Consider the following 23762-nt stretch of genomic DNA (forward strand, 5'->3'; position numbering starts at 1 on the left):
GCAGCGCATGTAAGAGACAGCCGTTGGTGTAGCTGGAGTAACCCACTGTGTTCAAGGCCTCTCGAGCGAAAGCGTCAGGGCTCTTTATGCAGGCGCCGCTTTTCATTTTGTTCATGTTGGTGGACACCAGGAAAGGAATGACACACTGTGGAAAGAGGATTTATTAGGACAGGGTGATTAAAATGAACAATGGCCTTACAATGCAATATTTTGCCTTGAAATGGCATAAATATAGCCACAAATCATCATGTTTAAGAGAAATAAGTAGAGGTTAATATACTTATTTAAACATACCCCTTTAACAGAAAAGTTCAGCGTTTACCACACTTTACCATTACATTATCTGATACCCGTATGGCAGGGGTCGGGAACCTTTTTAACAGAGAGAGCCATAAACAATTCATATTTTCTATTTATTTTTTGAGAGCCATTCTCAGAATTGAAATATAAAAATGGATGAAAATGTGTGATTTATTTGTCATTTCACCACCTTTAAAGTACTAAAAGTCTCTGAATTCTTTTGACAACATTGTTATGCTGTTGCTAATAAATCAGTATTAATGATATCATGCATGTAGAAGAGTAATAAAAAACAGAATTATGATTAAAGTGGTGGTAAAGCTCAGCTCTACCACCAGTGATTTCCATATTTTACCTCACAGGTTAGTGGAGCGTCATATGCACCCATGGAAAGAGCCACATATGGCTCCCGAGCCATAGGTTCCCTATCCCTGCTGTATGATGCCATTTTAAATTTAATCCAATCGCCATTATTTCATTTTTACAGTACAGTAGATAAATGTCAAATAGGTGTTACAGGGCTGAGTCCAAAATAATCGTGATATTCTTTTTAATAAACAGCGATTAGTCACTGCAAGCCCTCCCAGTTCAAATGGATTGGACATCTACTACTGTTTAATTGCAGCCAATCAGTCAAAGTCCCTTTAAATACTAAGCCTTCTTATTTTTTCGTAAATGTAAATGTTTTTACTCATGGGCCGATGTCATTAAATTTTGCAGCTTTATCTAATATTGTGGCCCGTGCTATGTAACATTTGCAATTATATATGAAAACACGCATTACAGGTTTTGACTTTACCTGGTTTCATGTCAATATTTATTTGAACGACTAAACACATCTTTTACAATTGAAAACCTTTTCACTGTCAATAAATGAAGGTGCAAATCCATATTAGGATGGCTTGGTCTCATCTAGTTTTTGCTATTTATGAGTTTTAATTATTTTTTACTAGAAACTGCACTGCTCTGTCCCTGAAATTGTCTAGCAACTTCATTTTCTGAATCAAGAATCACTAATTTACCTGAACAGTGATTCCCTCTGACTTGTACTCAGCATGCAGACACTGAGAAAAATAGCTCACAAATGCCTAAGGAAAAAAAACATACACATTACAGATGAGCTATAGTAAAAACAACAAAACTATTGCACGTACCATTGGATGCCATACTCTAACGACAATAAACTGTACCTTAGTGGCAGAGTATAGTGCCAACAGAGGTTGTGGATAGAGTCCCATTTGCGATGAGATATTGATGATCAACCCTGTCCTTCTGTCGTGGACATGAGAAGCAAAAGTGGAATTACTACACAATTCAGCAGGATTTTTTATTAAATATGTGCCATTTTCATTAGCATACCTTTTAAGCATGTTGGGCAGAACCAATTTTGTCATCTGAGAGAGAGAGGAAAAAAAACAGGTTGAGCAAACACTGCACTGAATGCTTTTTGCAACACATGATCTTACCTGAGCAACAGATAGTGCATTACAGTCAAGAATCTCTGGGATTTTCTGGAAGAAGAGGAAAGAAATTAGTCGTCAACAATAATTGAGATATGCTTTTCCATTAGTAATGAATATTAAAAACAAACCTGTTCGCCGTTCGGGATTTCAAGGAATTTGGCAAAATCATCGGAGTAGGTCATTGCCACATTGTTAACTGTGGAATGAATATTTACGGGCATATTAATGCATGACGCCGACTTGGGTTTGCTATAGTGTGATATAAAGTCACGTTGGCAATGGTAGTCATTGAGTTACATTATTCCACTCACCCAGAATTCCAATCTCCAGACCTTCTAGTTGATTGTGGATAAGAGAGTAAATGCTACGGCCATGGGTGAAGTCCACTGGGATGGAGAGAGTCTTTTGACCGTGTTGACCCTCTGAAGGTGACAGATTTTTTTTTATTTCTATTCAAAAGTTGACATTTAAGAGCTAAAAACTCTTATAAAGCAACGACAGGAATTCAAATAAACTTATTTTTCCAATTTTTTAGGTTTAAAATATTGAACATTTTAAATTTCCATTCTTTTTTTTTCGGGCAAAAGGAGGACTACACACTAAACTGGTCGCTAGTCAATCATAGGGAACAAAAAGAGTCAGACAACCATCCACACTCACAATTACAACACCACTATGTGGGATTAAATGTAATGTAAAATCGGACGAATCAGTGATTTTTTTTTTGTTAATTATTCATGATTTCTTTGTTTTTTTAGGTGTGACATAATAAAAATATTTATAAATGAACACAATACTCAGACAAATTAAACTAATTACATTAAAATGAAAAAAATTAAATACACATTTGTCAAGGTCCTGAATAAAACTAAAGTTGATTTTTTTCTGTATAATTGAACTCTTTGTATGCAGTTGACCATGCTAAATGTCCATTTCATTTAACCTGGAAAGATTGTGTGTTAATCCTCATGTTTCCATGTTATTGACGGCACTAAATAGCCATTCTATTTAAAATGGGGGCAGGGGGCGAATCGAACACCCAGTCAAAATAAATTGGACGTCTCGTGCCGTCTATGCGATCCAATGTGTTACCCGAGTGCCCTGTCAGGGTTTCTTTCATAAACATCATAAATCGTGCATTAAAGAGTTAAATTTCCATTTACTCACCAATCTCTTTGGCTACCTGCCGAAGTTTTTCGTCACATCTGCTGACCAAAACAATATCCAGGCCTCTTCGGGCCAGCTGAAGACAAGGACACAGTCACATAATTAAATCAAAGATGAACAACAGCTAACAACTGCAGCTCTTTTTCATCAGATTTTCCAAGGCTCACCTCCATGGCATATGCTTTGCCGATGCCAGATGTGGCTCCTGTAACAACTGCGAGACAAAGTACAGAAATGTTTTAAGACTTTTTCTGGAACCTTTCAATCCCACAAATGATAGAAAAAGTAAAAATGTTAAAATGATAATGAAATCATTCTCAAATGTAGTGGGTTGGTCTTTAAAAAAGAACTTTTACCATTGAATTGAAAGTCAACAGATACATTTTCAACTTTTACAAAATACTCTCTCAAAAAAAAAAAAAAAAATAATCCTTTCTTCACTACTTTGTGATTATTTTTATCCACAGAACTATTGCATTAAGTCAAAAAAATGACAAATCACTGAAATGGACTTGTGTATTTTTAGTCGAGCCTGGACTTCAGCAACTAAAAGTTTCAACAAAGTCGACAAGAAATAAATCAAGTGAATATGCAATATGTACTACAACATGATGTGAATGTTCACATTACACTAAATTATCTCAATACTAATCTTTACAAGGTATAAAAATACACACTTTAGATGTGATTGTTAGAAAGATTAATTAGCTGTTTTAAAAGACACAACCAAGGAAGAACTTTGAACTTTACCTGCCCATTGACCATACATCTTTAAATCCACTTTCCAAATGGATGATAATATGAACTCCCTGAATCCGCAGTAACATTTCCAGACAGATTTGATTGCGTAAAAAGCTAAAGTCAAGCCACCAATAAGGGTCAAAGCACCAGCACAAGACATTTTTGCACAAGGACCAACAATAAAACCATATGGGGGAGAACTAGTATTTATGTACCTTGTGCCTGGTGCTCCTCCCTCTTTGACCCACCTTTTACCCAATGACGTAATGCCTTTCATTTACTAAAATATGTATGAAAAACACATAAATGGCTATACAAATATATGCATAGATTCACATCGTGGTAATAACGTGAAAATTATAATATACAGAATACACCCAAAACATTGGAATGAACATTTAGAATGCATGTCACTGTGCAATTTGTAATCACCAAGTTGAACATTTGTTGTTAAAATACCCATGTAAGAGATAACCAGGCCGACATCATTAAATTGGGCCACTGAGGTTTACGTCCTGTAAAAGACTAATCTAATCACAGCTGATTGGAGGAGATGTTTCGTTTACTTTATTGACATACATTTGTCCACCCGCTGCCCAACCTGATGAACGTCTCAGGCAGCGGAATGCGACTAACTAAAGCCAGTCGCTCAAAGTGACATTCAACTAAAAAATAGACACATCTAGCCAATACATTAGATACTCTTGTCCAAAATACCTCACCCGACGCTACGTTGTGAATTTGCGTGATACAAAATGTGAGTTACAATCTGCACAGTTCACACGGGCAGAGACAGTCCTGCCCATTCATGTGGAGCAACGGCCGTACATTGATAAGATGACAATGCACCTGATTAAATAGTGTAATGATAATGTTGGCGATAGCCTCTCCGCAGTGGCGGAACAACTGGGAACAGGGCCCGGCCGGGTAGGATGAGTATCCACGGGGGCCCCTTGAGTCCAGTGGGGAAGCGTGTGTTAGGGAGGGGGGTTTCTAAGGATTTTTAACACTTAAACTAGAAGGGATACAGTAATCCCTCGAATATCGTGGCTTCACTACATCATTTTTTTTTTTCCTGGGAGAAATTTTTTTTGTTAATATTTTTTTGGGGGGGGGCAAGTTCATAAAAATGTGAAAATACACGCTAAAACTCGCAAGCAGAAGCCACTCCCCTGTCCTCTGCTTGCTACTAGAACTCAGCACTGAATTATTAATTTTGTTTCTTTTTTTTTTTTTAAATCGGGGTTTCGCGGTTTTTCGTTTATCACGGCCACGTCTGGTCTACATTAACCGCGATAATCGAGGGATTACTGTATTAGAACAGTTACGTTAGACACTATATTATACCTCTCCACATTAAGCTACGCTTGTCTGAGACGCTACCCTCCCCATTCCTAGCACACTGCTAAAACGAGAAAAAACATTACTATGTAGTACATAGTGCGAACACACGGCTCTCGACCTGTAGGCGGCTCATTACTTCATTACTTCTTATCATTGCATTTGATGTGTATGTTGATGGTGGACACTTGCCATGAAATGAACACATTGTTGTTTTGTAAGTGGAATAAATGGTTATGGTGAATAATATGGTTTTCAATGTGTGTGTGTGTGTGTGTGTGTGTGTGTGTGTGTGTGTGTGTGTGTGTGTGTGTGTGTGTGTGTGTGTGTGTGTGTGTGTGTCTGTCTGTTTTAGTAGGTCACTGTGTCGTGTGGCTCTTTGACTCACAGTTGAATTTTTTTGCTCTTTGTGCCTAGACATGTTTGCCACCGCTGTACTATTCCATGGTAAAAAAATAAATTAATTGATAAAAATTCCAGGAGTTGAGATGAGTTCACTTGTTTGGAATCATTCATTCATTTTTTTTGAACCGCTTTATCCTCACTAGGTTCACAGTGGGTGCTGAAGCCTTTGGGCCAGATGCGGGGGACACCCTGAAACTGTGGCCAGACGACAGATAACAATTCACTCTCACATTCATACCTAGGGCAATTTAGAGTGTCCAATCAGCCTGTCATGCATGTTTTGGAAATGTGGGAGGAAACCAGAATAGCCGGAGAAAACCCACGCAGGCCCTGAGAGGGAACGCAAACTCCACACAGGTGGACCGACCTGGATTTGAACCGAGGACCAGAGAGCTGTGAGGCCGACGTGCTAGCCACTCAAGTCGCCTTGTTTGAAATCTTGCACACATAGCCACAATGTTCCCATCTCTGCTGAGTTTTTCTATTCTATTCTAGTTAGACAAAGTAATCAAGGTCATGGTAATCTGCAAAGGTTGAGCCAGGCAACTATTTGTTAAGGACGTATAACCTTTGGTTCAAAAGGCTTCTTAAGTTCTACGTTTTTAGACGCCGATTTAGAAGAGAAGCTTTGTGGATTAAAGGTAAAACGTCTTCAACAAACAAGCGCTGCCTACATTCAATCTCCAGAGTCGCAGATGTGTAGTTGTTCACTGATTCCCGGGTCTTTTGCTCACTTCTTATTCACTGACGTGTGAATCTGAGAGCCACTACCACTTGTCTGTATTTGCAGGACCTCAAATATAGACCTGAAGTGAAAGCCTAGTAGCCACTAGAGGGAGCCACAGCGAGCACGGAAACTATGTCATGATTGGCCTAAACCTCATCATGATTGGCTGGCAACCAGTTTTGGTGTGTACTCTGCCGCATTCTCATAGAAAATCTTTTTATGTGAGGAAAAAGCATGAACTTTGAAGCACAACACAAGAAAAACATTCACATCTGTTTGTGCCTATACTTGTTTGCCACCCTGTACTATTCCATGGTAAAAAAAATAAAAAATACCAGTAGTTAAGATGAGTTCACTTGTTTCGAACCATTCATTCAATCATTTTCTGAACCGCTTATCCTCACAAGGGTCATGTGGAGTGCTGGAGCCTATCCCAGCTAACCACGGGCACCAGGCGGGGGACATCCTGAATCGGTGACCAACCAATCACAGGGCACAAGGAAATGGACAAACATTCACACTTACACTCATACTAAAGGGCAATTTAGAGTTACAACCAGCCTACCCTGCCTGTTTATGTGTGGTGGGAGGAAACTGGAGTACCCGGAGAAAACCCACGCAAGCCCAGGGGAGAACATTCAAACTCCACACAGTGAGTACTGACCTGGGATCAAACCCTCGACTCTAACTGTGAGGCCGACTGCACAAAATAAAGCATAAACATCTGAATTAAAACACTGACCTGTCCATGTTGGTATTTACAGTAATCCTTCGATTATCGCGGTTAATGTAGACCAGACATGGCCGCGATAAATGAAAAACTGCGAAGTAGGGTCACTCCTATTCAATGTTCCCTCTAATTTTTTGTTTGTCTGGGCAGAAAGACAACCTCCCTGAGCACACTGAGTACCAGTGTGCGCAACATCATCATTGCTCGCTATGGGCACACACTAGTATCACACCTGCCATAAGCAGGTGTATGTCTACTACACATAAATGATTTAGTAATAATAAAATGTAATGATTAATATCTATGAATGGACGGCCTGGCGGATGAGTGGTTCGCGCGTCGGCCTCACAGCTGAAAAAATAAATAAAAAATAAAAATTGGGATTTTATTTTGTGCGCTCCATATGATTTGCTGTGCGCAGAGAAGACGAGAGTAGTGCGCAATTGCGCACGCGCGCAGCTTAGAGGGAACATTGCTCCTATTTAAAATATATATATATTTTTTACTACTTCAGTGCGGAGTCCTAGTAGCAAGCGGAGGACAGGGGAGCGTGTATTTTCACATTTTATGAACTTACAAAAAAATGTAATTAAAAAAAAAAAATCCCTCAGAAAAAAAATCCGCAATGTACTGAAGTTGAAAGTGGAAGTTGCGATATTCGAGGGATTACTGTATTATCGGCATAGATCATTTTTGTCAACATTACGAGGAGGGAGACAATCATTCCCGTGTTTCTACATAGTTTGACTTTTTTCAAAATCCACATTAACAGAACAAATTCAGTAATAGCAACAATAAATAGCTAATAATAATAAAAATCATCGTGCAGAAAACAGACACAAGAAAGAGGGACACACGTTTTGTGATTTTGTGATCCTGGAAAGGCATTTGTGGTGATCATGTTAATTCACTTGACCATTTACATAAGGTCAGTGAGGAGGCAAATGTCTAATCCATTCTTCGGCCCCGCCTACAGGGTTTGATTAATTCCTGCGGACAAGAAGCTTCTTCGAGGTAAATAAGGAATTCCTGGAGGGATGTTCTCATAAACTTGGCAATGAAGCCAAGGCAACATTGTAAGTGATCATGCAACCAAACAAGAACAGGATTGGTCAGTGGGTTGGCCAGTGGGTTGGCCATAGGTCTAAATTTGTGAGGGACAGTCCTTATTAGACTTCCGTATTTGAGTTGCACCTGAACTCTGCACACGTCAGAGATCAGCTGCTGCCAATGTTAAACCTTTTTTTTTAATTATCTCAACATGTCATATGAGATCGGTTTGTAATACCACAGATCATTGAAACTGATAACAAGAGATTATTAATGAGTTTAAATTCAATAGTGGCTGTTTGTACTAACGTGCCATCAATTAGCATTTTGTTTCATGCAAATTTTGCTTAAAATTTCTAATCTCTTACTACTTGGTAAATTGTGTTGTGATGAACAAAAGATCTTAGTATCACAGTAGTAATATTAGGTTAGGTTAGGTTAGAACTTTATTTCATCACGCATTCGGGAAATTGAAAAAAAAAAATATATATATATATATATATATATATATTGTATTTTTTAAAAAATATTTTTGATATATTTATTTATTTTATTATTATTAAAAAAATAAAAAAATAATAGGACGCCATTGTGTGGAAAATTGTATTGTTCAGATGTTGCGATTATTCTTTCCTCATCAAATGGCAAAGAGTCCTCTGTTTTGGTGTTGTGTAAGTTCACTCATTCATTTTCCATACTGCTTATCCTCACATGGGTTGCTGGAACCTATCTTACCTAACTACGGGCACCAGGCGGGACACACCCTGAATTGGTGGCCAGCCAATCGCAGGGCACAAAGAGACGGGGAACCCTTCACGTTCACACTCACACCGAGGAGCAATTGAAAGTGCTCAAACAGCCTCAGTCGCTAAGAGGCTTGCAGGCGGCAAAATGAGTTTGGCGCTGCCTCTCTGGAATAATCTGATTACCGCAGCAAGGCAGCCATCGGTGTACTAGACAGGGCAAAGAGCTCGACTGTGGAGCCGTATTGAAGATGTTGACTTCAGCTTTTCTTTACTCTCTTCTCAAACTGGGGAGTTTCCTGCATGAAAGTGCTTGATTCTCATTTGCTGTCATCTGGGGGGAAAATAGCCAAAGCAGACCATGAGCAAGCTTGTTTTAGCGCAGGTTACTTTCAGCCATGATGATCAGCTCAAAGGGCATTAGAGCTTGTGGTGTCACTGCCATGTGGAAATCGCTCAGCTTCAGACATCTGCCTCATACACTTTAAGCTTGGGGTTCAAAACTTCCATGTTCAATGAAATATTTGGGGAATGTCAATAACTGGATTGTGTGCAGCACAATGATCATGAAGCTGACTCCTACTTTGTGTTGGAATCCCATCTGAGTTCATCCTAACTTTCACCTCATCTCCTCAAGCCCTCCCCTCCTCTTCCTCTTCCTCTTCCTCTTTCCACACTACCATGGATTAAAGCTAAGAAGGCTGAGAAGTTACAGCTCAAATGTCCTTTCCGGTACTTCCAATTTTCTATTGTAAGTTTCTTATCCCAGTAGCCTGTTGCTCTTTTTAATGTTTTTTTTTACATTATTTTTTAAACATGCTCTCATGCATCTGAGGTTTGGGGAGGGTCCCAGTCCTAACCTGGGAGAGCATCGAGTGATGAGAAATTCAATGAATGGAGAGCTGGAGATATGACGGTATTTTTGAACAGGGACTTAATCTTGAAGGGAGAATTTGTTTTTTGTTTTTTTTTCTTAAGTCACAGTAACTGTAAACAAGATGGAATTTGGATGGTGTGCGATATTGACATGGATTCTTGATAGAAAACTACTCCAGGTAAGACTTTTTCTACTAGAGTCCCCACTGTCATGATTGCCAAGGCTTATCTTTTTATCTTAAAAATCTGTTTTAAAAATTGTGCCAGCAAAAAGGTGCTAGCATCTGTTTATTCCGCAAATCTTCTTATCATCGATTATGTTCTGCACTTGAAATGAAATTGGGCCTACAAGACAAACAAAAGATAATTCCTACACGTCACCTTGCTTTGCAAAAACTGAGCTTTACCATGAATCCATTTCCCATAATGCATGAGGAATCATTTAATAAACATGTCAGGAGAAGAAATGCTAATGGAAAAAGCCAAGCTTCTGAATGGTGAAGGGTTAGTCAGATCAAACGGACATTACGGCCAGATTTACTTGGGCAAAGCTAGCAGCGCTAATGGGCTTGCTGCGCACAAGCGAATAATTCGCCATCAGGAATAGGGCTGGCTAGCCAGTGGTCTCTTGGAGAGGGGTTGACTTTTATTTTGAAATTGAACACCGCTCCAACTTAAGGTCAGAGGCATTATATAAATGCAGTCAATACCCAAAACCTTAACTACCTGAAACAAATTCCAAATAAATTTGGACAGATGCCACATCATTTTCAAGTAATGTTTGTATCTCATTATATGAACATCATACAGATTCCAACTTTAGAGAGGAAACAGGAAATCAAAACATCCCAATGAACTGATTCTTTTAATTTACCACACAAACATAATGCTCAGAACGAATGAGGAATCCTCGAACACAATTTCAAAAGGTCTCAAGGAATCCGTGGATGCCAAGGTTTAACTCCCTTGACTCAGAGTATCTACAATAAACGTGTAACTCCAATGTAAATATGATTTAGTTTGAATACTTAATGAGAGACGTTACGGTGGAGAGTGGTCAGAACCTGCGCCTCACAGATCTGAGATCAAGGGTTCAAGCCTGGCCTCCCGGCCTTCCTGTGTGGCGTTGGGATAATCTCCCCGTGCATGCGTGGGTTTTCTCCCACGCAATACCCAAAACATTTGTGGTAGGCTGATTGAACACTAAAAGCTGTCCCCAAGTATAAGTGTGTCTGTGCTTGGTTGTTTATCCCATTTTGTTGACAAAAAGTTCAGGGTGTTAGCTAGGTTGAAAATGAATGAATAAATCCTGAATAAGAATGCGGCAAAGAAAATGTCCTAGAAATAAGGTCATGATAATATTCATGGACTTTTATATAGCTCTTTTCATAGACAAATGTTTGAAGTTCATCTCTGGAATAATGAATGCCCATTTTGAATTCTCCACATATTTTCCTGTTACCTCGAGGTAGTGATGGCTCGGAGCTTTGTGGACATCTGTCTGGGCTTGAGCACTGCTGAGTGCTAAGGGGAGAGTCCCCCCCCCCCCAGCTCACCACATCTCCAGGACACGTTCACCATCTCCCGGAGCGGAGAAGACATCATAGAAGCTGTGTGCGAGAATGGCGAGTCACCGAGACTCTTGCTTTCTCCACAAACTGTCCTACCATCCTCGATGGCCAAATGACTTATTCAAACTGAGGAGGAAAAGACACATGTGGACAAATGGTGCCGTAGCTGGCGGTTTCCTTGTTTCATCTCAACCATTGTCAATTTTTAAACCAAAGTTGCCATTTTCCTGGGCAAAGTGGCTTTTAACGTCCTTGCTCTTAATGTCATCCCTACCTTGCCGAGCTTGGGCAACCACCTTCAAGGTGGCCCTGGTCGGACCCTGGACTTGTGACTCATTTTACTCCAAAGCCCTGGCAGACACAGCGGCCCGCCTGGCCATCACGCGCATCAACAAGGACCCCCATCTCAACAAAGGCTACTGGTATGACTACACGCTGATCAACGAAGACTGCAAGTCATCTCGCGCCATGGCGCGCTTCGCGGAGTTGGAAGGCTACGGCGCCGCGTTCCTGGGTCCGGCCAGCCCGGCATATTGCTCTTCAGCTGCTTTGTATGCTAAGGAGTGGGACGTTGGGATTCTGTCCTGGAGTTGCCTGAAACCAAACATGGAAGAAGGAAGGACGTACCCCACGTTCCTACGACCGCAGCCGTTGTCTTCACGTGTCCTTTTCACAGTGCTACGCTATTTCCGGTGGGCCCATGTGGGGATCATTTCGGAGGACACCGACATCTGGGAGGCTACTGGGTATGAGCTGGCTTCGTCACTGAGGGATTTGGGACTGCCAGTCAAGCCTGTGGTGACCATGGAAGCCGACAAGGACGGGCCTAGGCGGGCTTTGACAAAAGTGCGAGAGACTGATCGGGTTAGAGGTGAGCTGCGTTACTTCATGTTGAAAAAACGTTGATCCTGAAACCTTCCGATAAACTCATTTTCTCTTCATAGTGATCATCATGTGCATGCCATCTGTGTTGCTTGGCGGCCTATCCCAGTATGAACTTTTGACCACGGCCTTAGCAATGCGAATGATCGACCGTGGTTACGTGTTCATCCCCTACGACGCGCTGCTCTACGCTCTTCCCTACGACAATGCTTTCTACTACTCCCTCGGCAATGACACCAAGCTGAGGAAAGCCTTCGATGGGGTGCTCACCATCACTATGGACTCGGGAGAACACAATTTTTACGAGGCTTACAAGGCGGCTCAGGATAGTTACGAAATCCGCGGCAGCACTGCAGCAGAGAATGTGAGAACATCTGCTCACATCACACCCGACTTTCGGAAAGCGCATTCTCTGCTCACATTAACGGGAATCTGTCTCCCTTTCTAGGTTTCCCCCTTCTTTGGTTCAATCTACAACATGATTTATTACATAGCCATGGCTGCCGAGCAGGCCCGCGCCAATGGCGGGCGGTGGGTGACCGGCGAGATCCTCAGCTCCAACGAGGGCGGCTTTGAATTCCAGGGCTTCAACCAGCGTTTGTCTGCGGGAAGGAATGGCGAAGGCATGCAAGCTCGCTACGTCGTGTTGGACTACAGCGGCATGGGCAACACTCTCTACTCCACTCATTTTCTGGAGGCCGCGCACACAAATGGCAGGATCGGAGGCTTGAAATATCTCGGTCGGTCCGTCCACTTTGCCGGCAGTACCCCCTACACGGACTCCAGTTGTTGGTTTAGTCCTTACTTTGCCTGCAGTGGAGGTAAGCGACACCGCCGAGTAATTGCAGGAAACTCAGATTCCGCCACAGTCAATTATTTGTATTCCATCAGGAATGGATTATACGACGATCTTCTTTTTCCTTCTATTCGCGATGGCATTTGCTGCTGCTGTAAATGTCTTCATACATTTCAAGTACGCGCATTGGGAACTGTTCACGTCTTCTAGTATGTTTGGTTATAGATATATTCATCAATTAGTCCTTTTTTTCACTCAAGGAGGAGCGGCAAAGTGGGTTTTACTTTTGGGGATGGTGGTGGCAGCAAATCTACCAAAGTACTTCTGACACTGGATGACCTGGTCTTCATTAACACTCAAGTCAGCAAAAGGGTTAGTAAACACCACCCCGGCCGGACCCCTAGCGTTCCTCTACTCAACTACCAACTTAAAGTTTTATTTTAGTCATACCGGTGCAAAGGATAGTACAATATTTTGCCTTAGACCAAGGGTGTCAAACTCGGGTTGGTTCGCGGGCCGCATTAACGTCAACTCGATTTTATGTGGGCCGGACCATTTTAGATATAATATTTAGATTTTTTTTTTAAATGGATTAAAAGAACTGGATTAAAATCCCTGAATATTCAGTTTTTTATAGATCTAAAACAATGTTTATTTGAGCTTTTTTATATATTTTTAGATTTTACAAAATGATTTTTGAACTAAAACCAGGAAAAAATTGATTAGAAAATTACAATTATTGATTTAAAAGGGGGAAAATCAGGAAATTTAATATACATCTATACTCTTCATTTTAATTTGATCCTAAAACAGAAAGTTGGCAATCATGATTTACTTTCCCGGGCCGCACAAAATGATGCGGCGGGCCAGATTTGGCCCCCGGGCCGCCACTTTGACACCTGTGCCTTAGACCATTGTAGAATAGACCAAATTTTTAGAATGGGCATTCTCGTGAACCAAGGCAAAGTCGAGAAAGGGCTGCTCTGGAACTTAACATCTATAAAAATAAAAAAAATCTTTAGCTCTGCTGACAACAGGTATATGAGCATCCCAACCTAAAACTGCAAAAGCAAAACATGTGCCTCTATTTTCACGCTACACTATTTTCTAGCATTTCCTACTTGGAGATCTCCTGATATTTTTAAACATTGAATCCTTAAAATGCCATGTTAAAACACACACTTGGTCATACGAATGTGAGCAGAAGCTGAACGATGAAAGTATCATGAAGAGTCAGCTGGATATGAAGACCCCACACCACTCGGTGTCTGGTCGAAGCTACTTGGGCTCCACGCCAGACAGTTCCAATGTTGCTGTATTTGAGGTGAGTTGGACACGAGGGTTCTGTGGGTGGCTCGATTTTTACCAAAACTGTTCTTTGTAATATATATATTTTTTAAATTAAATCTCAGGGTGATTGGGTTTGGTTGAAGAAAGTCCCACCCGGATACACATCGAGCATCAATAGCAGCACCGAATCTGTCTTCATCAAGGTCAGTTTTTTTTTTTTTTTAGGAACGATGAAGAAAGTCTACATGGGATTGTAATATGCCGACCGCGTTGCTAATTCTCGTAGCTCCGAGACATGAGGCATGAGAATCTCAATCTGTTCCTGGGACTGTTCCAAGACTCTGACATTTTTGGAGTGGTGACGGAGCACTGCTCCAGAGGCAGTTTGGAGGATTTGCTCCTCAATGAGGAAGTGCGTCTGGACTGGATGTTCAAGTCTTCCCTGCTGATGGATCTAATCAGGGTACCATGGAAGCCGAAAACTTGCGCTTGATGAGACGAGCTCCTTTTTTAGTGGTGTTGTATGATTCCCACGTCAGGGGATGAAGTACCTGCACAATCGAGGAATCATTCACGGACGCCTCAAATCCCGAAACTGTGTGGTGGATGGTCGCTTCGTGTTGAAGGTGACCGATTATGGCTTCAATGACCTTCTCAGCACCCAAAGCATCGGCCTGGAGGAAGAAAAGCCTGAGGGTGACAAATCCTCCGTATAATAGACACCTTGACTCATCTTTGCCTAATCTATACCTCTATTCATTTCTCCCCAAAAAAGATCTTTTCTGGACCGCTCCCGAAATGCTGCGTAATCTTTCTCTGAGGAGAAAGGGTACTTTTGCCGGAGATGTCTACAGCTTTTCCATAGTTGCACAAGAAGTGGTTTCGCGCTCTGCACCCTTCTGTATGCTGGACATGCCACCCAAGGGTGAGTTAAATGAGTTAAGTAAGTAAATATCTGCAATCTCGGCAGAAATGTGTTTTACATTGAATATAAAATTGTACCTTTTAATATCATTTCGCCTCCAGCTTGAAAAACCTTGGAATTTTGTATTAGGTACAGAGCGAACACCCGCTATACATAATATAAGCAGTATTGTCACGCTTTTTTTAGAATGAGGGTCACTGCATATTTGAATGCTGTCATCATTTTCATCCGCAAGTTACGGGGGGGAGCAAAGATGCCAACTATGGCTAAAAAAAAAGCAAAACAATGCCTTTTGTTTATCACGACAATATGAGAATACTAGACTAGATTGATAAAAGCAAGACATTCAATCTACTTGTGCGTCTCTCGATGTTATTGTTTATGTCAGTGTTGTCTGTGTATTTTGACAGAGATTATCAGCAAGGTCAAAGAGCCCCCTCCTTTGTGCCGGCCCTCCGTGTCAGTGGACGCGGCCCCCCTGGATGTCATTCAGGTCTTGAAGCAAGCGTGGAGCGAGGAACCCGACAAGAGACCCACATTTCATGATATATTCAAACAGGTGAAAATACATTAGGCATCTGGCGGGCACAATATTTGTACCCGGTTGTAACGCCGTCTCTCTTTTTGTCTTAACAGTTTAAAAGCATCACCAAAGGCAAGAAAACCAATATCATCGACTCGATGCTGAGGATGTTGGAGCAGTACTCGTCAAACTTAGAAGATCTGATTCGGGAGAGGACAGAGGAGTTGGAGGTGGAGAGACAGAAGACGGATCAGCTTGTGGCTCAAATGTTGCCCAAGTGAGTCAACGTGGAAGTCTTCTGTCAACTTCGTATTCGACCCTCTACATATTCGTTCAGACTAACACTAAATTACCAGAGGGCCTGTTGAGAATGTTTACACTCACAAAGGCTGGAGATGAATCTTTAAAAAGGACTCGTCAAACTTCGAGGATCTGATTCGAGATTGTAAATAAAACGGACTTGACAAAGTTTTTCCGTGCAGGTCGGTGGCCCAGGCGCTGAAAACCGGCAAACCGGTCAAGCCGGAGCACTTCAGCGAGGTCACGCTCTACTTTAGTGACATTGTCGGTTTCACCACCATCTCAGCTCTGAGTGAGCCCATCGAGGTGGTTGACCTGCTGAATGACCTTTACACGCTTTTTGACGCTATTATTGGCCTACATGACGTGTATAAGGTGAGCACCACGCCGCTACCATCGTTAAGAAAAAAAAAGGGAATTGAAAAACCGTTTTGGTTAACTGACATGAATTGAAACTCTTATTTCAAGGAAAACGACTACTGTTTTTACAAAACAATTTAAATTAGACATGAATTGCTTTTTTTATCCTATAAGAAATGTTGAAATGATGAAATATTAACATTTGTTAAATTTTTATCCTGGCCCTGACAAAAACCTGGAAAAAACCTAAAACTAATAATAAAAGCAATTAAAAACATTGTAAAACTACATATTTTAAGGTAAAAAAATAATATTTAAAAGCCAGAAAATTCACTATATTTTTTTAACTGATTTAATTAAAGAAAAAAATACCTCTACACTATAGACTTCATTAAAACAATAACAAAAAAATACCTGTATTTCAACAGTGGAATGGTGCTTATTGTCTTTTTCCGGGGGTCTTTAAGGTGGAAACTATAGGAGATGCATACATGGTGGCTTCCGGAGTTCCCAATAGAAATGGCAACCGTCACGCTGCTGAGATGGCCAACATGTCTCTGGACATCCTCCACTGCATTGGCACCTTCAAGATGAGACACATGCCCGAATTAAAAGTTCGGATCCGAATCGGCTTGCACTCCGGTGAGCAATACCTTCCAAAAACCTCTAAACAGGAATAATTTACATTTTTAAAGAATGTCCATTTCTACTGTGAGTACCTTTTTGGAAAAGGAAACATAAAATAATCTTGGTTAAAAAGGCAAAGTTTGCCAAAATGTGTGCAAATGCAACAACGTCATTTAGGAAATATTCACAAGACATTTGAAAAAGGAAAACATCCGCATATATTCCTATTTGCAGTTTTCAAAATATTATATTTCTTGGACCCTAATTCCCTCCTACATATCACAACGCTTCTAAACAGTGTAATTATACGTGAAAGACTAAGCTGTTGCCTATAATGGGGGACATGGATGTGAGATCAAATCAAATTGAGGCAAACTTGATTTCTTGCAGATAGATACGCAAGCTGCTAAAAGGCAAGGCGATATTTTTACCTCCGTTATCCTCGTCTGGAACTTATTCCGGGAATAGCAAAGCGCTATCCACTTAGGGTGCTGTCATCCAATTAACACACAGCATCCACCACAAGTCAGTGCTATTAATCCAGAGCAAGGATTTCATTTTTTTAACCGACACTTTTGCTGCTGATGAATCGTAACTTGCGATTAGACAATTAAAGTAGGAGTTCAGCACATTTTCGAGTTTATGTTAAGCAAAAAAACAGGCCTTTTTGCTTTTATTGACTCCATTTGTTTGTGTGCTTTCAGGCCCGGTTGTAGCAGGAGTAGTGGGTCTCACAATGCCTCGCTACTGCCTCTTTGGAGACACGGTCAACACGGCGTCTCGGATGGAGTCCACCGGGTTGTGTGAGTTTCCCCTGATTTCCAATCAAAATGAACACCCACAAAAACAAGAATTGAGTTTTTATTTTTCTTTCTTAGACTAACATGTGGCTAAGGGCAGGTGTGTGCCTGTTGCTTGAGGCAGGCTAAACGGGGCTTTAAGTGACGACTCTTTTCTAATCTCTTAAGACTATAAACAGAATTAGAGGTCAATTTGAAGTTTTACTGTAAATAAGCCGGTATGCCCTGGTGGCCCGGTGCATGTTCCTGGAATGAACTATAAAAGGTGTTTTCAAAGAGATTGGCGTTAGCTGACGTCTGCGTTGTCATGAACAATGATAAGCTGATCCACTGGGCATTGGACATGATCAAGTGATTCAATAGTCGCTGCCAGTTCCTCCCAGTTGAAATGGATCAGAGGTCAGGAAGTCCTCGAGTTACAAGTGTTCCTGAATATTCATTCTTTCATTCATTCATCTTCCACACCACACATCCTCCAAACGGTTGCGGGGGTTGCTGGAGCCTAACCCAGCTGACTTTGGGCGAAAGGCAGACTACGCCCTAGACTGGTCGCCAGTCAGCCATCGGTCACACAGAAAAAACAATCGACCATCCACACTCACAATCGTGCCGCCACCAGCGGGAATCGAGCCCGCGCCTGCCCGTACCGAAGTCGGGCGAATGAACCTCTACATCAAGAGGCGGCCTGTTCCTCAAAATGTAACAGAAATTTCTGTGTAGCTCGGATTTCACTGGTAAACTTGAAATGTAGGGTAAAATGCTTAGTATAAAAAGTTAAATAAAATATTCATTTTCTGAACCGTTTTATCATCACTAGGGTCGCAGGGGGTGCTGGAGCCTATCCCAGCTGACTTCGGTCACAAGGCGGGGGACACCCTGAATTGGTGGGTAGCCAATCACAGGGCACAAGGAGACGGAGAACCATTCACGCTCACACTCATACCTAGGGGCAATTTAGAGTGTTCAACTAGCCTACCATGCATGTTTTTGGAGAGTGGGAAGAAACCGGAGTACCTGGAGAAAACCAACGCAAGCCTGGAGAGAACATGCAAACTCCACACAGGATGGTCCGTACCTGGGATCGAACCCTCGACCCCAGAGCTTGTCCAGGCCTTCCTCTTTCATCCCAGTCAGATGCGTTTAGATGCATTCAGTTTCATTCATCCCAACATGAAGCATCCATGCAACCTGATTTGTGACATTACTGCCCCTGTTTTTTGTTACGAGAACTGGAAGTTGTTTGACTTTGACACTCGGCGACGTAAGGTCTGTGCAACAACAAAACTGCATTTGGCAACGGGCAAGGCGTTATCGCGCTACGATTTGCCGATGACACCACTGTGGTCGGACTCATCTCAGGGGGGGATGAGTCTGCTTACAGAGATGAGGTCAACAAACTGTCTTCGTGGTGTTTGGTGAACAATCTCACACTAAACACCACGAAAACTAAAGAAATAATCCTGGACTTTCGCGAACGCAGCACAGATCTGGCCCCACTCTTCATAAATGGAGTATGCGTAGACAGGGTCCAGTCCTTCAAATTCCTGGGGGTCCACGTCACGGACAAGCTCTCCTGGTCTACCAACACCACGGCAGTGGTGAAGAAGGCCCAGAAATGAATTTATTTCCTGAGGGTACTCAGGAGGAACAATTTGGACACTAAGCTTCTGGTAACCTTCTATAGAGCCACTGTGGAGAGCATCCTGGCATACTGCATTACAGTGCGGTACGCAGGAAGCACGGCAGCAGACAGAAAGGCTATGCAGAGAGTGATCAACACTGCCCAGAAGATCATCGGCTGCTCTCTGCCCTCACTGGATGACATTGCCAGCCCTCGCTACCTCAGCAGAGCCAGGAACATTGTCAGGGACCAATACCACCCTGGTCACAACCTGTTCCAGCTGCTGCCCTCTGGCAGACGCTACGGGTCTCACAAAGCACGGACAAATAGACTTAAGGACAGTTTTTTCCCACTGCCATCAGGACTGTGAACTTGCATTAGCACGACACACAATCCCTTCTGTGCAATAACTTCTGGGTGTGCAATAACAATGTGCAATATCTTAGATTGTGCAATATTTTAGAATTTACCTAGCCAGGATGTGATTTTTTATACTTTTATATTACTATTTATTTATTTATTTATTTTACTGGGAAAACACTTTGTGGAGTAGCACCACCAATTTTGTTAAACGCAGCTGTGTATGATGACAATAAAGGCTTTTGATTTGATTTGATTTGATCGGAACGTTAAATATTTACCGATGTGCGTCGGAATCTCTTTACTTTCTCCTCTTTTTAAAATGATGATAAGCTTTGCTTTCAAGGTAGTTGCTAATTTCTTGGAAGAACCTAGAAGACCCAGTTTGGGCAATAATGGGGAAAAAAATGTAAAATAGATCCAAAGATACACAAACACAGACAAGCACAATGCACCAGCTAAGCAAAATGATTGAAACAATCAAGTAACAAATGTGTATTATTCAATGCATGTTTTTATGCCTGTCTTGCATAGCTTACAGAATACATGTCAACCAGACCACAGTAGACATCCTAAACAGCTTGAAACTGGGATACCAAATTCAAGGTCGAGGTTTAACGGAATTAAAGGTAAATCCGATAACTCTGGAAGGCAGGAAAATACTAAAATAAAGCAAGAATTCATGTACGTTTATGACTTGGCAACATGCTTCTCAATAGGGAAAAGGTGTGGAGAACACATACTGGTTGGTGGGCAGAGACGATTTCAAGAAACCTTTGCCTATTCCTCCTGACCTTCAAGGGTGAGGGACATCTAATCTGTTGGTTATGCACCCCACATATTCGTGAGGTTATTGATGGTTTTTCGTCATTTTTCACTTTGCATTTCCTCTTCCAGGGGAAGTAACCATGGTATTGGCTTGGATGAAATTCCACCAGACAGAAGACAAAAGTTTCTGGATCGCCAGAAGAAGATGGGCTAGATTGCTGCTGAAAGCTTCGTTTTGTTTGTTTTTATACAATTTACGGCCACCGACAGTGTGCACCCACTGTCAAATAAACTGTTGGGGTCTAAAATGTGTGTCACTAGAGGAAGGCAGTGTAATACTGGTGTGTAAACTTCATTTATAGTAATGCTGCAAACTCATTATATAAATTCTCCCAGCTTTCCTCACACTAGATGTGAACACTTTAGATCTTTGGGGCAAATATTCAACCATTAATCTATTAAACGACATCACTGACTTTCCTTATGCAAAATGACACATGGCATACAGTACTTTGCTCAAATTCGCCACATTACAAGAACAGTATTGCTCTGCTCAGTGGATCAGGACATTCTCAGCATACTATTATTATTTGATTAAGTCGGGTCACAACATTTTTGATAAAAGCGAAGGCTCAGCCTGACTGTGACGTATAAAATGATGTCGGGGTCAAAATACCAACAGGAAAACAAATGTAATCACATTGAACAATAACCTGTGCTCTACTACTACGTGGAGTATCTATAATAATGGTGTGTGTATTCATCTGCCAATATTATTTGCACAAGTTTTACTCTGGCAGAAGACATGGAAAAAAAGAAAAAAGAAATTAAGAGTAAAGTGACAGAGAATTCATCCAATTATAAAGAATGAAGAGCAGCATTGCAGAACCGAATGGATTGTTGTTTATAAATTTTCTAGGGTTCAAATGGTAGGCCTTTTCGGATTTAGAATTATATTTTTTTTTTGCCAAAGACAATAGGTAATAGGCACAGAGGACTTAACTGAAACGGCATGCTGATCTTTTTGAATGAGAACTTCAATGTGTTGATGTAAATAAATTATGTCTTCAGTGAAAACGTTTGATTTCGTTTTAAAACTTGCACTGTGATTGCCCTATTAAAATAGAGCACATGACAACACGACAGCATTAATTCCATCTGTCCATTATCTTTTGTGTTTGTTCTTGGAATATATGTATTTTTATTTTTTCACTCATAGTGGCAATGCACAAGATACTCATTTCAGCATTTCTTAGCTATATGCACGATTCAAAATGTGGTCATTTTATGCAGGCACGAGGGCAAACAATTTGAGTAAAAAAAATATCATGGCAAAATGCAACAAGCTAGATTGGGATTCCTGCTAAATTGTGAAATTAGGGTGAAATGTTTCTTATAAACGTCGAGTAAAGAAATGATGAGTTTGCTTTCACGTCAGACGTACAACGTGTTCCACGACGTACCTCTTGGTGTCCTGAAACAGCCCCGAATTTGGACTGACACCGTCTTAACGGTGCCAGTCTGACACAAATCCGTCAAGTCAACTAAGGAGATGCAAACCTACCCGGAAATGTAGTCCCCTTACTTTCGAAATAAGGGCACGTGGACGTGAGAGCTGCTTTAGATAAAATGACGTTTTTGTGGTATTAATATTGAACTGAGATTACATTGTGTGAACTGCTTGATTTAAAAAAACGTGGTTGTTTGTTCAAATGTCACATTTTGAATTTTGTCATTCAGTGCTTGTTTGCTAACCAGGAAACAGTGAGTTGAGCAAGGAGTACAAAAATATTGGACGGAATTACTGTCAGCCCCACCCAGTACAAATGAATTGGACGTCTATTGCCGTCAATGGCAGCCAAGGAGTTAATAGGCTGGGGTTTTTCGGATAAACATACACACGGGACACACTTATTTTGATATACGTCTTTTTCTTATTTTATCCCCATTTTAATAAAAGTTTTCATTTTCATTTATATCTATGACTTTCAATGTTCCCTCTAAGCTGCGAGTGTGCGCAATTGCGCACCAGTCTCGTCTTCTCTGCGCACAGCAAATCATATGGAGCGCACAAAATAAAATCCCAATTTTTATTTTTTATTTTTTATTTTTTTTTAGCTGTGAGGCCGACGTGCGAACCACTCATCCACCGTGCCGCCCATTCATACATATTAATCATTACATTTTATTATTACTAAATCATTTATGTGTAGTAGACATACACCTGCTTATGGCAGGTGTGATACTGGTGTGTGCCCATAGCGAGCAATGATGATGTTGCTCACACCGGTACTCAGTGTGCTCAGGGAGGTTGTGTTTCTGCCCAGACAAACAAAAAATTTGAAGGAACATTGATGACTTTATGTAAGAGGTGGTGCTGCTAATGTATTTATGTAACTCAATGGCTGCCCCTGACGGCGCTAGACGTCCAATCCTTATTTACTGGGAGAGGCTGGCAGTAAAAGGTAGCAATGTCTGAATGAATATAAAGCAGGGGTGGGCAAACCAGTCCTCGGGGTCCGCTGTGTGTGCTGGTTTTTGTTCCAACCGATCCAGCACAGACATTTTGACCAATCTGGTGTCCTACAAGTGCAATCAGTGGATTGAAGTCAGGTGCTTCTTATTTTCTACAGTAATCTCATTGGTTAAAATGGTTGTGCTGGATCAGGTGGAACAAAAACCTGCACCCACAGTGGCACTCAAGGACCGGTTTGCCCACCCCTGGGTTCGAGTGTTATCAGAGGTCATATTTACAGTTTATTTTTGTTTGTATCCATTTTACTTTCATCAAATTGAATCTGTATTTATTAAGATTAGTATTATACATTAAAATATGCTTTTTAATTGAATTTAAGGGCGGATGAGTGGCTAGCACATCGGCCTCACAGTTCTGGGGTCTTAGGTTCAAATCCAGTTCAGTCCACCTGTGTGGAGTTTGCATGTTCTCCCGGGCCTTTGTGGGTTTTCTTTGGGTACTCTGGTTTCCTCCCACATTCCAAAGACATGCAAGGTAGGCTGATTAGGTACTCTAAATGGGCCCTCGGTATGAGTGTGAAAGTGAATGGTTGTTGTCTCCTTGTGCCCTGTGATTGGCTGGCCAACAATTCAGGGTGTCTCCCACCTTGCCCCCAAAGGCAGCTGGGATAGACTCCAGTGTATTTCTGTTTGTTTCCATTTTAGTTTCTTCAAATTGAATCTGTATTTATTAAAATTAGTATTATATGTTAAAATATATATGTATTTAATTGAATTTAAAAATCATCCCATAAGTGTTACATCAGATTAGTGCTAAAGTTTATCGCTGCTGTTTTAACTTTCACAACATTATATAGACTTTTATTGCATTGCAAGTTTCAAAATATTATCAGTCCCAGGGGTAGGGAACCTATGGCTTGG

The 23762-nt window shown here is 41.2% G+C and overlaps 2 protein-coding genes across 5 annotated transcripts in view; one reads left to right on the forward strand and one right to left on the reverse strand.

Annotated features, from left to right (window-relative positions):
• Positions 1-3831, reverse strand: part of hsd20b2 (hydroxysteroid (20-beta) dehydrogenase 2) — a 4356-nt gene extending 525 nt beyond the window's left edge. The window contains exons 1-10 of the mRNA XM_077592685.1: positions 3681-3831; positions 3098-3144; positions 2931-3006; positions 2075-2185; positions 1892-1959; positions 1767-1811; positions 1660-1694; positions 1491-1572; positions 1323-1388; positions 1-145 (exon numbers count right to left, since the gene is read on the reverse strand). The exon at positions 1-145 is cut by the window's left edge and continues 2 nt beyond it. Coding sequence (XP_077448811.1) covers positions 1-145; positions 1323-1388; positions 1491-1572; positions 1660-1694; positions 1767-1811; positions 1892-1959; positions 2075-2185; positions 2931-3006; positions 3098-3144; positions 3681-3831 — 826 coding nt within the window. The remainder of the gene's footprint in view (positions 146-1322; positions 1389-1490; positions 1573-1659; positions 1695-1766; positions 1812-1891; positions 1960-2074; positions 2186-2930; positions 3007-3097; positions 3145-3680) is intronic.
• Positions 3832-8804: 4973 nt separating this feature from the next.
• Positions 8805-21518, forward strand: gucy2d (guanylate cyclase 2D, retinal). Of its 4 annotated transcripts, none has more exons than XM_077591893.1 (20): positions 8805-9418; positions 9646-9722; positions 11012-11985; positions 12059-12360; positions 12445-12817; positions 12888-12969; positions 13053-13164; positions 13997-14116; positions 14205-14285; positions 14369-14545; positions 14622-14778; positions 14858-15007; positions 15418-15566; positions 15644-15807; positions 16013-16205; positions 16658-16832; positions 17522-17620; positions 20133-20227; positions 20318-20400; positions 20496-21518. In XM_077591893.1, the coding sequence occupies exons 3-20, from the start codon at positions 11166-11168 to the stop codon at positions 20578-20580; spliced, it is 3417 nt and encodes a 1138-aa protein (XP_077448019.1). In that variant the 5' UTR covers positions 8805-9418; positions 9646-9722; positions 11012-11165; the 3' UTR covers positions 20581-21518. The 4 variants fall into 4 exon arrangements, with proteins under 4 accessions (XP_077448019.1, XP_077448018.1, XP_077448017.1 ...); XM_077591892.1 differs by having other exon boundaries at positions 11016-11985; XM_077591891.1 differs by having other exon boundaries at positions 8805-9722.
• Positions 21519-23762: the final 2244 nt, after the last annotated feature.

The sequence above is a fragment of the Stigmatopora argus genome, chromosome 22, assembly GCF_051989625.1.
Source record: "Stigmatopora argus isolate UIUO_Sarg chromosome 22, RoL_Sarg_1.0, whole genome shotgun sequence".
Lineage (NCBI taxonomy): Eukaryota > Metazoa > Chordata > Actinopteri > Syngnathiformes > Syngnathidae > Stigmatopora > Stigmatopora argus.

Excerpts from the sequence above, each read along its gene's own strand:
- gucy2d (XM_077591891.1), top strand. The coding sequence starts at position 11,166 with ATGGCGAGTCACCGAGACTCTTGCTTTCTCCACAAACTGTCCTACCAT. Across the intron at positions 14,117-14,204 it reads CCAATGTTGCTGTATTTGAG|GGTGATTGGGTTTGGTTGAA; the intron begins GTGAGTTGGACA and ends ATTAAATCTCAG. Across the intron at positions 16,206-16,657 it reads GCCTACATGACGTGTATAAG|GTGGAAACTATAGGAGATGC; the intron begins GTGAGCACCACG and ends GGGGTCTTTAAG.